Raw genomic sequence first — 10,665 nt, 5'->3', positions numbered from 1 at the left:
AACTCTGGGATGTTTTATTATTTACATAAAAAATAAAGGAAACTCTTTTGAGTTTTGGTAGTTAAGTTACAAAACCATCAAGTGTCACTTGAGATTTCACAGAACTATTTGTGCCAGAAAAATTCAGTCTTAAGTCTCCCTGTGTGACTCTCAGGCTTACTGCCTCACAAACAGCTCTCATTGTTTATCACATAGTTTGAAATTATTGAGAATTCAGTAAAATAATGTATAACAGTGACTGTAACAGTGACCTCTTTGTATGAAAATAACAGTTTTAAACTGAATCAAGTATTTTGTTCACTCTGACTCCCTTAGTAATTTTTATTCATGGGTCTCGCTGCCTCATACTGTGCTTGAGCTTCACATACAGCAGAGGTCTGTTCACTATCTCCACGTTTGTTACTCTGAGTCTGATGTGTACTCTGTGTGTGTCTGCAGTCTGTTGTTTAGACTGGTTTTATCGCCACTCCAGTCGTGTAAATACCATAAAAGACAAAGGGAAGCTGTGTCCGTGAGGCTGTGGAGAGGTAAAAGAGAGGCTGAACTTTTGATGGAGGCCAGGACTGAATCTTTGATTTAACAGGAAAGGGAAGTGTACCTTTCTTTTCTTTGAGAGGCTGAATAAATACAGATAAAAACTTTGGATTAAGGTGTCCTATGATGATCCACCAATTCCAACTGAACAACTGTTCGAAATAAATAGTCTACTTTCTGATATGACTGTCTCTACACCCAAACAGCGCCCCCTGGAGGCCGCAATGTTCTTCACCAGTGTTGGAGGACACTTTGAACAAAAAAGGCCAAAGCATCGCGCAGAGTGTGAGGAGGATTAATGAATGTTAAGACGAACGGTGATGGATGAAAGTTTTCCATCGGCCTTCATCACAACACCACGGAGGATCATCATCATCATCACCACATTTGTAATGGTATGTATACGTTGTGGAAACCAGCACAGAGCTGGAGCACTGTTAATGACACACACACACACACACACACACACACACACACACACACACACACACACAGAGTCAGAGTCAGTAAGTCCGTCCCTCTGCTGTTATTTTTAGTCTAAAGTCAACACAGAGCTATGCATCATGACTGCACTGAATTCCTCCGTGTTGTATTTTATCAGCTCCACTGGCTCTAAAGGAACATTCCGTGAAATTTCTTCAACAAAAAGGGCAGATTTGTTCATCTTTACCGTCCGTCATAATGTCAATAAGAGGTCTCTGGGTCTACGTGACGTAAACAGATTCATATTCTGTCAGGAAAATCCAACCTGACCACAGATCCTGAGGAATAACACTTCAGAAAAAAACACATTTAGACTGTTTTGAGATCACTTATAGAAGTTCAGGCCCAATTCCACCAGATCCACGTTTGGTCCGTCTCCGTTCCAGCTCTCCGTACCTTCCTATCATCACTCTGTACTTTCACTTTCTTTTCAAACCATCTTTTTTTCTCCTCCCTCCCAGCTTTTCCTCCCTCCAGTCTTGATTACTTCCTCTTCTTTTCCCCTTCATTAGATACGATTGTGACCTAGAATAACCTTTTCCTTCCCTTGTTTCCTCCCTCCTCCCTGTATTTCCTCTCCTTGTTTCCTCATCTCCTCTCCTCTGTCCAGCTGATCTTCCAAACTTGGTCATGTTCTTTGGTTCTGAAGCCAAACACTCTTCAGCTTTAAACAACTTCTCTCTCACACACACACACTCTTACACACACAGAAAAAAAGGAAAGGCCACACACACCCCTCTGAGCCTGCACTGGTCTTTGCTCTGTTTCTATTTTGGCTCGGCACTCTCAGACGGCGGTCATGGCTGGCTGCAGGAGTTACTTACGGGGACTCTCCATCTGTGTCACTGTGCTGCTGCTGGTAAGCTAACGGCTAACTGCTAACTGCTAATTGGCTGATGAGTTTGTGGGGTAAATGTCACCAGATGTTTGTTTCTCTGAGAGCTTAATCAGACGGGTGTGGGAGACAAATTTCAAGTCTGTCTTCAAAGTTTTCCCTATTGGTAATGAATTAAGATAAAAATGTGTTAGAAATGACTGATAATTAATATCAAATTCACATAATTAACTTATTTTTCTATTATATTTATCCAGTACAGGTATAATTAAAAATTTTATGGTTTCATTTTTTTCATCAGCGCATACGAGCACATTGAGACAAAGATAATCCTCAATTTTTAGAGACTGTTAAATTGAATTTAAATGCTTTATTTTTGCTTTTATTTGATTGAATTCTGAAGAGTAATTGTAAGATTTTTTGACAGTATTAGCTGCAGCTCCAGATCAGGAAATGTTTGCCTGAAAAGCTCAATCATCTCTCGCTTCTCCTTGACGATGTTCATGTCCCCACCCCTTCTTAACTGTGATTGGCCGGGGATAACGAAGGGACAGAGAGGGTTCATCAGAGTCTCCAAAGCTGAACTATTTTCTCCTGAGAGCATGGAGAACAAAACTTTAATACTACAAGAAAAAAGTTGCAGTATTAGGTATGTAAATACTATTTTACTGGAACATCTGCAGCTATATAGTGGGAAAGGTCTTTCCTAATTATTGTGAAAAATAGCAAAGGATTGTGGGAAACAAGATAGTAAAGATACTGTAAATAAGGCCGCGTTTACACAACGCAAAAAAACGGTCAAATCTGATAACATTTCATTGCGTTTCGATGAGACCGTGTTGCGTTTTGAATAGGGATGGGTACCTTTCACATTTTAAATGATACCGGTACTCAACGGTACCAATTTTCCGTACTTTTTGTGTTTATGTGGTAAAAATATCAATTTGTTTAATAATAAAATATATATTTTTTTTACAATTTAACAAATTTATTCTTCAATATATAACCTTGCAGTGCTGTGTTCATGTCCAGCATGGAAAATCACCTACTCTTCCACTCTCTCACAGTCACAAGGATGCATTTAGGTACCTAAACATGGTACCTTTTGATTTTACATGAATCGATACCCGGTAATTTTGACATAATTCGGTCGGTACCTAAAAAAGTAACTAATTTAGTACCCATCCCTTGTTTGTCGGAAAACGGAAACTTTTGAAAACGCTCTCCAGAGTGTAGAGTTTTCAAAACGCTCCTCCATCCAACCTCATATAAACAGAGAGCAGAGCGTTTGAGGGTGAAACGCTGACATCACCACATGAGCAGTTTCAGGTGAAGGTTGCGCGCACAGCCACAACTTCAAGTTTAGCCATTCCAGTCCAGTTGGTGGCGGTAACGCGCCTCACAGTTGGATTGCCAAACGTCTCACACAATAAAACGGCAGAAAAAGAAAGAACAACCACAACAATGATGGCTGATTTCTGAGTAGCATGTATACACATATATCTACATCGCCAACTACTGACCTGGCATGGCCACTACATCGTTGTGACCTGTCCTCTTGGAGTCGTATGAACACGGATGGTTTTCACACTGTCCTCACGTAAACGTGGGTGGCTTTTGGAAACATAAAGGAAGAATCTTTGCGGGAGTCTCCGTGTAAACGTGGCCTTAGTTGCGGTAATAACACAGCGTTTTATTTATTTATTTTTTAAATTAAATTAAATTACTGACACCTTTCTACAGCGTAAGGGGAAATCAACTCTGGACTTGAACATAAGCCCCGCCCCCAACTACCAGCCAATCAGACACCAGAGGTTTCCTTGGATCGCCCCCTGCTGTTATTATTTAATAGTTAGGTGAATGTTTTCAAATGCGTTTCACTACATCGTCCCTATCAGATAGAATAATGTTCATAAAAAAGTTTTAACAGCGTATCATTAGTGTTGTTGTTATAAGATGGAAAACAGCTGCTTAACATGGAAAATATTCCATTGTGGTGTTCTTTGTTTACCAGCTCATGTTTTCCTGCTTCCTGTTTTGGCGCCTGTTGGACTTAATCAGCTGTCATCAGAGTTTGATATCTGAAGGTTTCAGTGATTAAAACAGTTTTTTAAAAGTTGTTTCTACTTTTCATCTTAAATGTTGTTGAGATTATGCAGTAAGTAGTTTCTGACATGCATTCAACTTTGTAATAGCATCTGCAAAAAACAAACAAAACTAATAGAAGGAAGAAAGTAAAATAATACGAATTCATTAGTGAAGAAAACATCTCACTGCTTGCTCTCTGGGAGAGTTTAAACTGGCGGTGAGGACGATGACGTCTGGGACTCGTAGCCGTCAGAGTTCCCAGCCGATGCGAGTCTGATGAGCGTCTCTCAGGGGAAGCTGAACAGTTTCAGAGGAATGCTGCTGCTGCTAAAGACTTCCTTCTCCTGTGAAAACCAACAAACACTCCCAATCGCAGCAGTTAAATCCAGCTTTCTCTGACTGTTTCCCATCATTACATCTCTGCAGGTGTCTGGACTGGTGATGATTGGTGTCGGGTTCGCCTCCATGGAAGGCAACACGCCCGTCGCTGAGGTAACTGGGTTTGTGTTTTACCCCAACATGGTTGCTATCTGTGCAGCTGGTTGGTTTGTTTTCTTCCATCCATGGCCTGTAAAAACCACAGACAGAAGAATCTCACTGACGTTAAAACTTAGACGTCTGGTGAAGCATCATTAAGCCCGAAAAATGGTGGTTACTTAATGGTTTGAAGTTTTACTTTCTACTATATTGAGGTTTATTCCCCAAGTGGACGCTTTAGGATCTGCAGTTTCTTGATGATAAATTAAATCAGTTTCACATGCCTCTCTTTCTGTCTTTTCTCCCAGTTATTCGACCAGATTTCAACATCCGGTACCAAAGACGGTATTCTGGTCCTGCAGGTGTTTGGCCCGCTCACAGTGTGTTTATCCGTCATCGGTATTTGTGCTGCAACGCTTGACCTCAAACCTTTGCTTCTGGTGGTGAGATTCACTTTTCAACCTTACTTTAACCTTTTCCCAAAGGGCATATTGCAGGTTAATTTCTTTTTTGAGTCAACACTTAACATGGTCTGATAAAGGCAGTAGATTAAGTCTTTCGCTGATTTTGTTTGATATTCAACATAAAAAGGCACAAATTTAGAGGAAGAAGTGTCTGTTTTCAGTATCGCGTCATTTGACGTTACAAAATGGATTCACATTCTTTTACCCCGCTTTGAGATAATGTGAATAACAGGTTGTCATGAGTGAGATAGGGTCTTTCGGGTCGTGTTTATTGTGTTTCTTCCTCAGTATTATTTAATTTGACCATCCTTTGAGATGATTCCGATGTGTTTGGATTGATGGATGCAGAAATATTAGCTTAACAGGACATTGAGTCCACTTTTTCGGACACGGTGAGCTAGCTTTCGTGCTTCGATTCGTTTTGGTGAAGCTGACAAGACGGGACTTTGTTTCTGCATTTCTGTCCCAAAAAAACGCAGTCGTCCGTGGTGCCCGTTTCGCGACAGGAAGGTTGATGTGATGGAGTCTATTTTATAAAGTCTATGGATGGAGTTCAGGATGGGATACCGGAGCCAGGTGAGACTGACGTGGCTACTTTCCTGTCAGACATCTCCTGCTTCACCGGGAGCAGCAGCCTCCAGCTCGGCTCCCGATGACAGACGTAAACAAGGATTGTCAGAGATTCAACCCGACGGAAACGTGAGCTGAGCACCGTAGCTAAGTCTTGGTTTTCTGACTCTGGATCAGTTGGTAGACCCCTTATAGACTTTATGCCTGTTTCTCTATGGACTTTATCATGACGGCTCAAAGCGTGTTGCTTAATGATCAGCTCTTACACGTACTACTTTTTTTTAAAGTCAGTGAATCTGATTTCAAACTTTACATATGTTGATGTGAACACAGCATTAAGCTACATATCACTAGCTAACAGCGCTAACTCACCAGGACACCTGCTCCTTTCTCCTCTGGTTCTCCTCACACCACACCTCCTCTGCTCTCCTATGGCCGTTACTCCTCCTCATCCTGCTCAGTTCCTGCTCTCCATCTTTCCTAAAAGGCTCATAATTTTAGCCCTGAGGACCATCATATGGATAGGAATTGAGATTATCTTCCTCTTCATTAACAGCAGTGACAGTCTGATCCATGTTTCTTAATGTTAAACTGAGGCAGAGGGACTCCCGACTGTGACGTCACGTTCAAATGATGGTTTTTAATGCGGAAATACAAAAACTCTAACTAAATACGACCCTGTGGTTTATTAATTTAGGAATTTCTTTCAGGATATTGTTTTTAAGTTGTTTTCCTATCACTTTCTTAACAGTTGTCTTTAACCTGCAATATGCCCTTTAACCCTGAAACTGACTCACAATCCTTACGGGGACGGGGACACTCTGCGACCCCTTACCAAAAAAGAGTCCTCACTTTGTACCATAAACCAGAACACTGAAGCTCCTCTGTGTTTGTCGTCTCCAGTTTTCTGCTCTGATATTTGTGGAGTTTGTGGCGACGATGATCGCTGCCTCTTCTCTGGTTTTCAGTCAGGCTGAGGTAACTTGTTTTTTGATTGTTGATTACCTTGATCACTTCTTTTAGCTCTCACCACTGCCCTCTGTGTTCTTTGTGTGTATTGCAGCCCATATAATGAAACAGATGGATGATTGACCCTCTTTTCTTTCAGACTGTTTTTAGCAGTTGAATTTTTTTATTTAATGTTGTTTTGTGGTATTTTTCTCCACCTCTGGATGTTTTTTTTGTTTACAGATGGACAATGAGGTGGACAAAGTGTTTCTAAATGTGACTCCTCTTCACAGAACAGACGCTTACATCCAGAAAGAACTGAACAAACTACAGACCTCAGTAAGAGACAGTAAGGAAACAAGAAAAACCAAGATAAAAAGAGATAAAATTGATCAGAAACTTTTTTTTGTTCTGGTGCTTTTAGCCAGGCATATTAACTCTCTGGTGAAACCTTGAGTTTAGTTCACGTTTTAAGCAGTGATGATGTCTCTTTCCCAGGACTCCTGTTGTGGTTTGATAAATTATAAAGACTGGGAGGATCAACTTCCTGTCTCCTGTTTTTGGACACCTGGTTTTACCTCTTCTTCTTCTAACACAGAGCTAAGGTACGAAAAACTCAAGTATTTCACCTTCCTGCTTTTTGAAAATAATCTATTTTTCAGTTTCTTGCTTTTTACAGAAAATGTTTTGAAGATGTTCATGAAATTTAAAGACTCCTTCTTATTCTTATTTTCTAAACCCTGTTTTTAAAAAAGAATGTATTCAACATAAAAAAATGTGTGTGGATAAATTATTTGTTTTGATTTGGTGTCTTGAAAGTGTTTTTTTTTTTTTTTAGAAAACTTTCTTTGTGACTTAGTTCAGATCAAGCTGTCTCTAAAATACAATTTTATTGTAGATGTGTCAGATTTTACAGGATGTGATCAAAAAAGTCTGAACTCATGGATTTCTGGATGTTTTTTCGTTTCAAGGTTTATTTTGTCAGTCAGCTTTTAGACGGAATCTGAAGCTGTTGAAAGTTTGAAAAGTATTTTAGAATATGCAGATTTAGAAATAGGACAAAGAGACTAAATATGAATGTTTACGTTGGCACATTAGCTGCACTAGGGATGCGTTTGGTATGATAAAACATTTCCATAGAGAGGCACAGTTTCTCTTGTTTATCTATCTATTCGGTTGAAGCCTTTTTTTTTAAATTGACAGTTCTCAGCAGGCTGACGTCACCTCAGAGGAGTCCTGTATGCTGGTGAGAAGTGACAGTCCAAACATACAAGTACCAGAACAGCAGTGGGTTCACTCCAAGGTAGCTGAACCAAATCCAGAGTCCATTTCTCAACACTTTTTAAAGCTTTTGTTTTTATTTATTTATTTGTGGAGTTCAAATTTTACTTTCCTGTTGTAGGTTTGTATTAATTTTGGGTGTTGGTTTTTGCTTTTTGTTCGTTCCAGCCCTGTGGTCCCATCCTGAAGAGCTACATGAGCTTTCCCATCAAACTCAGGATAGGAATCATTTCAGCATTTTCCACCATTGCGGTATGGAGTCTGATTTCCTGTCTACAGTTGTACTTTTGTTCCTTTAGTTTGATTATATTCTGGATAAAAGCTCTAAAATCTCAACCCTCCTTTAAATGAGGATGTAAAATTCAATTTTAGCGTCCCCTGAATGTCATCACATTAATGTCTTCATTAAATGTCTAACTTGAAAATACCTAATATATGCCTTCATATAGGAACAGTGTCTCTGTCTTTATATGTGATGGTCCCCTGTTGGTGACATAAACAAGTGTTTGTGTGTATTAGTCTGAAAATACATTGTTTTTGAATGCTGTCACATCCGTAACTTGAAACTCTTGTGAGGAATTTTCAACTTGTTTTAAAAAGTGAAAGTAAAAGTGGTGATTATATTTGTCCACAAGGGGGCACTAAAGTTGACATGAACCAAAAGTTACCTTACACACTGATGATCCCTGTTTGGTAAAGTAGGAAAATAAGTGTGTGTGTGTGTGTGTGTGTGTGTGTGTGTGTGTGTGTGTGTGTGTGTGTGTGTGTGTGTGTGTGTGTGTGTGTGTGTGTGTGTGTGTTTTGCAGATGGCAGCAATTGCCTTGTGTCTGGCTTTGGGTTTAGAGAAATACTGGAAGACGCCAAAAGTAGAAACGTCCGTCGATGACTACAACAGAGTGAAGTACCAACCTAAACCGTCCCCGACTTGACCTTTGACCTCTGACCTCTCATCCAGCTCCATGGCATCTATTTATCCAGCTAGCTGCTCCTGCAGGAGCTCAATGAAGCTGAATCGTGCACTGTTTGGGGTAGTTATTTTTAAAACTGCTTGATTATATTTGACAAAAAATGAGTTTTTTTGTAATAGAGTGTTTTGGTTTTGCTTAAAGGTCTCATACAATGAAACATCCCTGATTACATAAAAACTTAAACATGTTTATAGACGGTTTTGGCTCTAGAGGGCCAGGGACAACAGGTGTTGCTTCATATTCTTAACAAAGACTATCTGGCTCCTATTACTGTGAAATTCAACAAGGGTGAGGACAAAGTTTGATTTGCTTTAACAGCAGACGTGATATCCAGAAGTAAACCATTTACAGTTATTACAAGAAACATCTGGTTTGTTGTGAGCCTGAATTCTTCTAGAGGGCTTGCAAAAATTGTTTTGGTGTTTTTCTGCCTCTGCATCCGTCTCCATCATAGACTGTAAAAAAAAATGGACGTCCGCTTACTGGGCTCGGAGTGAGGTCTCCACAAAAACTGCTCCCCCTGGTGGCTGGCTGCTGTATAGGTCAAAAAATCCATCTCCCCAGTCGTTCCAGATGGGCTGTGATCAAACTTTAAAAAATTAATACACCTGGTGGAAATGTTTCTCACGTCTGATTGTTGTGGTGATTTGAAGATATCATTTTGCTGTCTTGTATTCGAGTCCTGTTTTTCTGAAGAGTTTTGTTTTCATTGGTTATACGAGGTTAAAAACAAGGCTTTACGTCACGTTTAACGATGATTGACAGCTGACGTTCTCATGTATTTTTTGGGGGGATTGTAAAATATGTCGGAAGGTAGAGTCAGGAAGTGATTAGACTCTCAAAAGAAAAAAAAATATATATTATTTTTGTCGCCCAGCTCCACTCAGATTCTCCCAGAATCGTCTCAACTAAAACACTATTAAATAAGACCTTGAAAGACAGGATGTATCTGAAGAGGGAAGAAGAGCACACTTTAACAAAAATAGTGAAAAAACGATCACAGCCAGACTTATAAGCTTTGTGTCATAGATGTAGAAGCACTGTCACAGGGAAGAATCGGGGGGTTTGGTGGTTGATGTCTTTGGGGTGTTTTATTCACCTGAGCTCCAGTGAAACATGCCAGCATCAGTCAAGGAGACAGAAGTCATTTTTCATCCTGTAAGCAAGATTACCTGATAAAACCAGCCATAATGTGTTATCTAAGCTGGCCTAAACTGTTGGTGATGAGTGAAAATTCTACTTGAGATTCAGGCCTATTTTTGTTTTTAAAAGCTGATAAAAAAAGCATCTGGACTTGTCAGGTAAATGTTGCTCATTTGGGAAACAAAATAAGGTATGCTTGCTATTTTTTGATGAGTTGTGTCATCTGTGTACAGCACTTTGTGAATAAAGAATAGTTTTATGTTTTGTTTGCACTGTCTGCTGTTGTATTTTCCATCTGTGGGCACAAGATGGCAGTGTTGGCACAGATGATCCCCCTGTACACTGTGTGTTTCTGTGAATGCAGATTGTAGGTTTGTGGTTAAAAATAGGTTCATTGTTGTCCTGTTTCCACAAAAGCTTGTTCAACAAAATCCCTCAATGAAAGAAAAATAAATATAAGTGGAAGCACTTATTTTTCTCAAGGGAGCACTTGCTCCACTGCAGTTACATCCGCCTCAAGTGGACATTAGAGAAACTACAATTTGTACAATAATTTACCTATATTTGAAGTTTCACTGTCTGTGATAATGATCTGCACATTTTAACAAAGTGGAAACCCCAACAGCGTCGATGCTCAAGGTCTCACATGACATCAGAGACAATGCACAACGCCGTCATCCTGCGACATGAAGCTCAAAGTGAATTTCCATCTGTCTGAGCAGCGGTCGCTAACTGCATTCGACTGATGTTAGAAATCAGCTTTAGAGATCCACAATCTGATATGTGATCTGCAGTCCAACCACTGCATCTTTAAAATCTTCACCTATTGTGGTAATTAAAGTCTAAGAAGACCGAACAGGATGCAAAGACCTT

The 10,665-nt window shown here is 39.8% G+C and overlaps 1 protein-coding gene across 1 annotated transcript; it reads left to right on the top strand.

Annotated features, from left to right (window-relative positions):
- The first annotated feature begins 1,816 nt into the window (after positions 1-1,816).
- LOC141810911 (uncharacterized) lies at positions 1,817-9,896 on the top strand. The gene is made up of 9 exons (XM_074698773.1): positions 1,817-1,876; positions 4,367-4,432; positions 4,726-4,860; positions 6,355-6,429; positions 6,643-6,738; positions 6,898-7,004; positions 7,603-7,702; positions 7,849-7,932; positions 8,488-9,896. The coding sequence occupies exons 1-9, from the start codon at positions 1,817-1,819 to the stop codon at positions 8,608-8,610; spliced, it is 846 nt and encodes a 281-aa protein (XP_074554874.1). The 3' UTR covers positions 8,611-9,896.
- The last annotated feature ends 769 nt before the right edge of the window (positions 9,897-10,665 follow it).

The sequence above is a fragment of the Halichoeres trimaculatus genome, unplaced genomic scaffold (assembly GCF_033239565.1).
Source record: "Halichoeres trimaculatus isolate MK-OKI-2021-1 unplaced genomic scaffold, fHalTri1.1 fHalTri1_scaffold_21, whole genome shotgun sequence".
Lineage (NCBI taxonomy): Eukaryota > Metazoa > Chordata > Actinopteri > Labriformes > Labridae > Halichoeres > Halichoeres trimaculatus.
The sequence above is the reverse complement of the archived record's forward strand: the minus strand, read 5'-3'. Positions and strand labels throughout refer to the sequence as shown.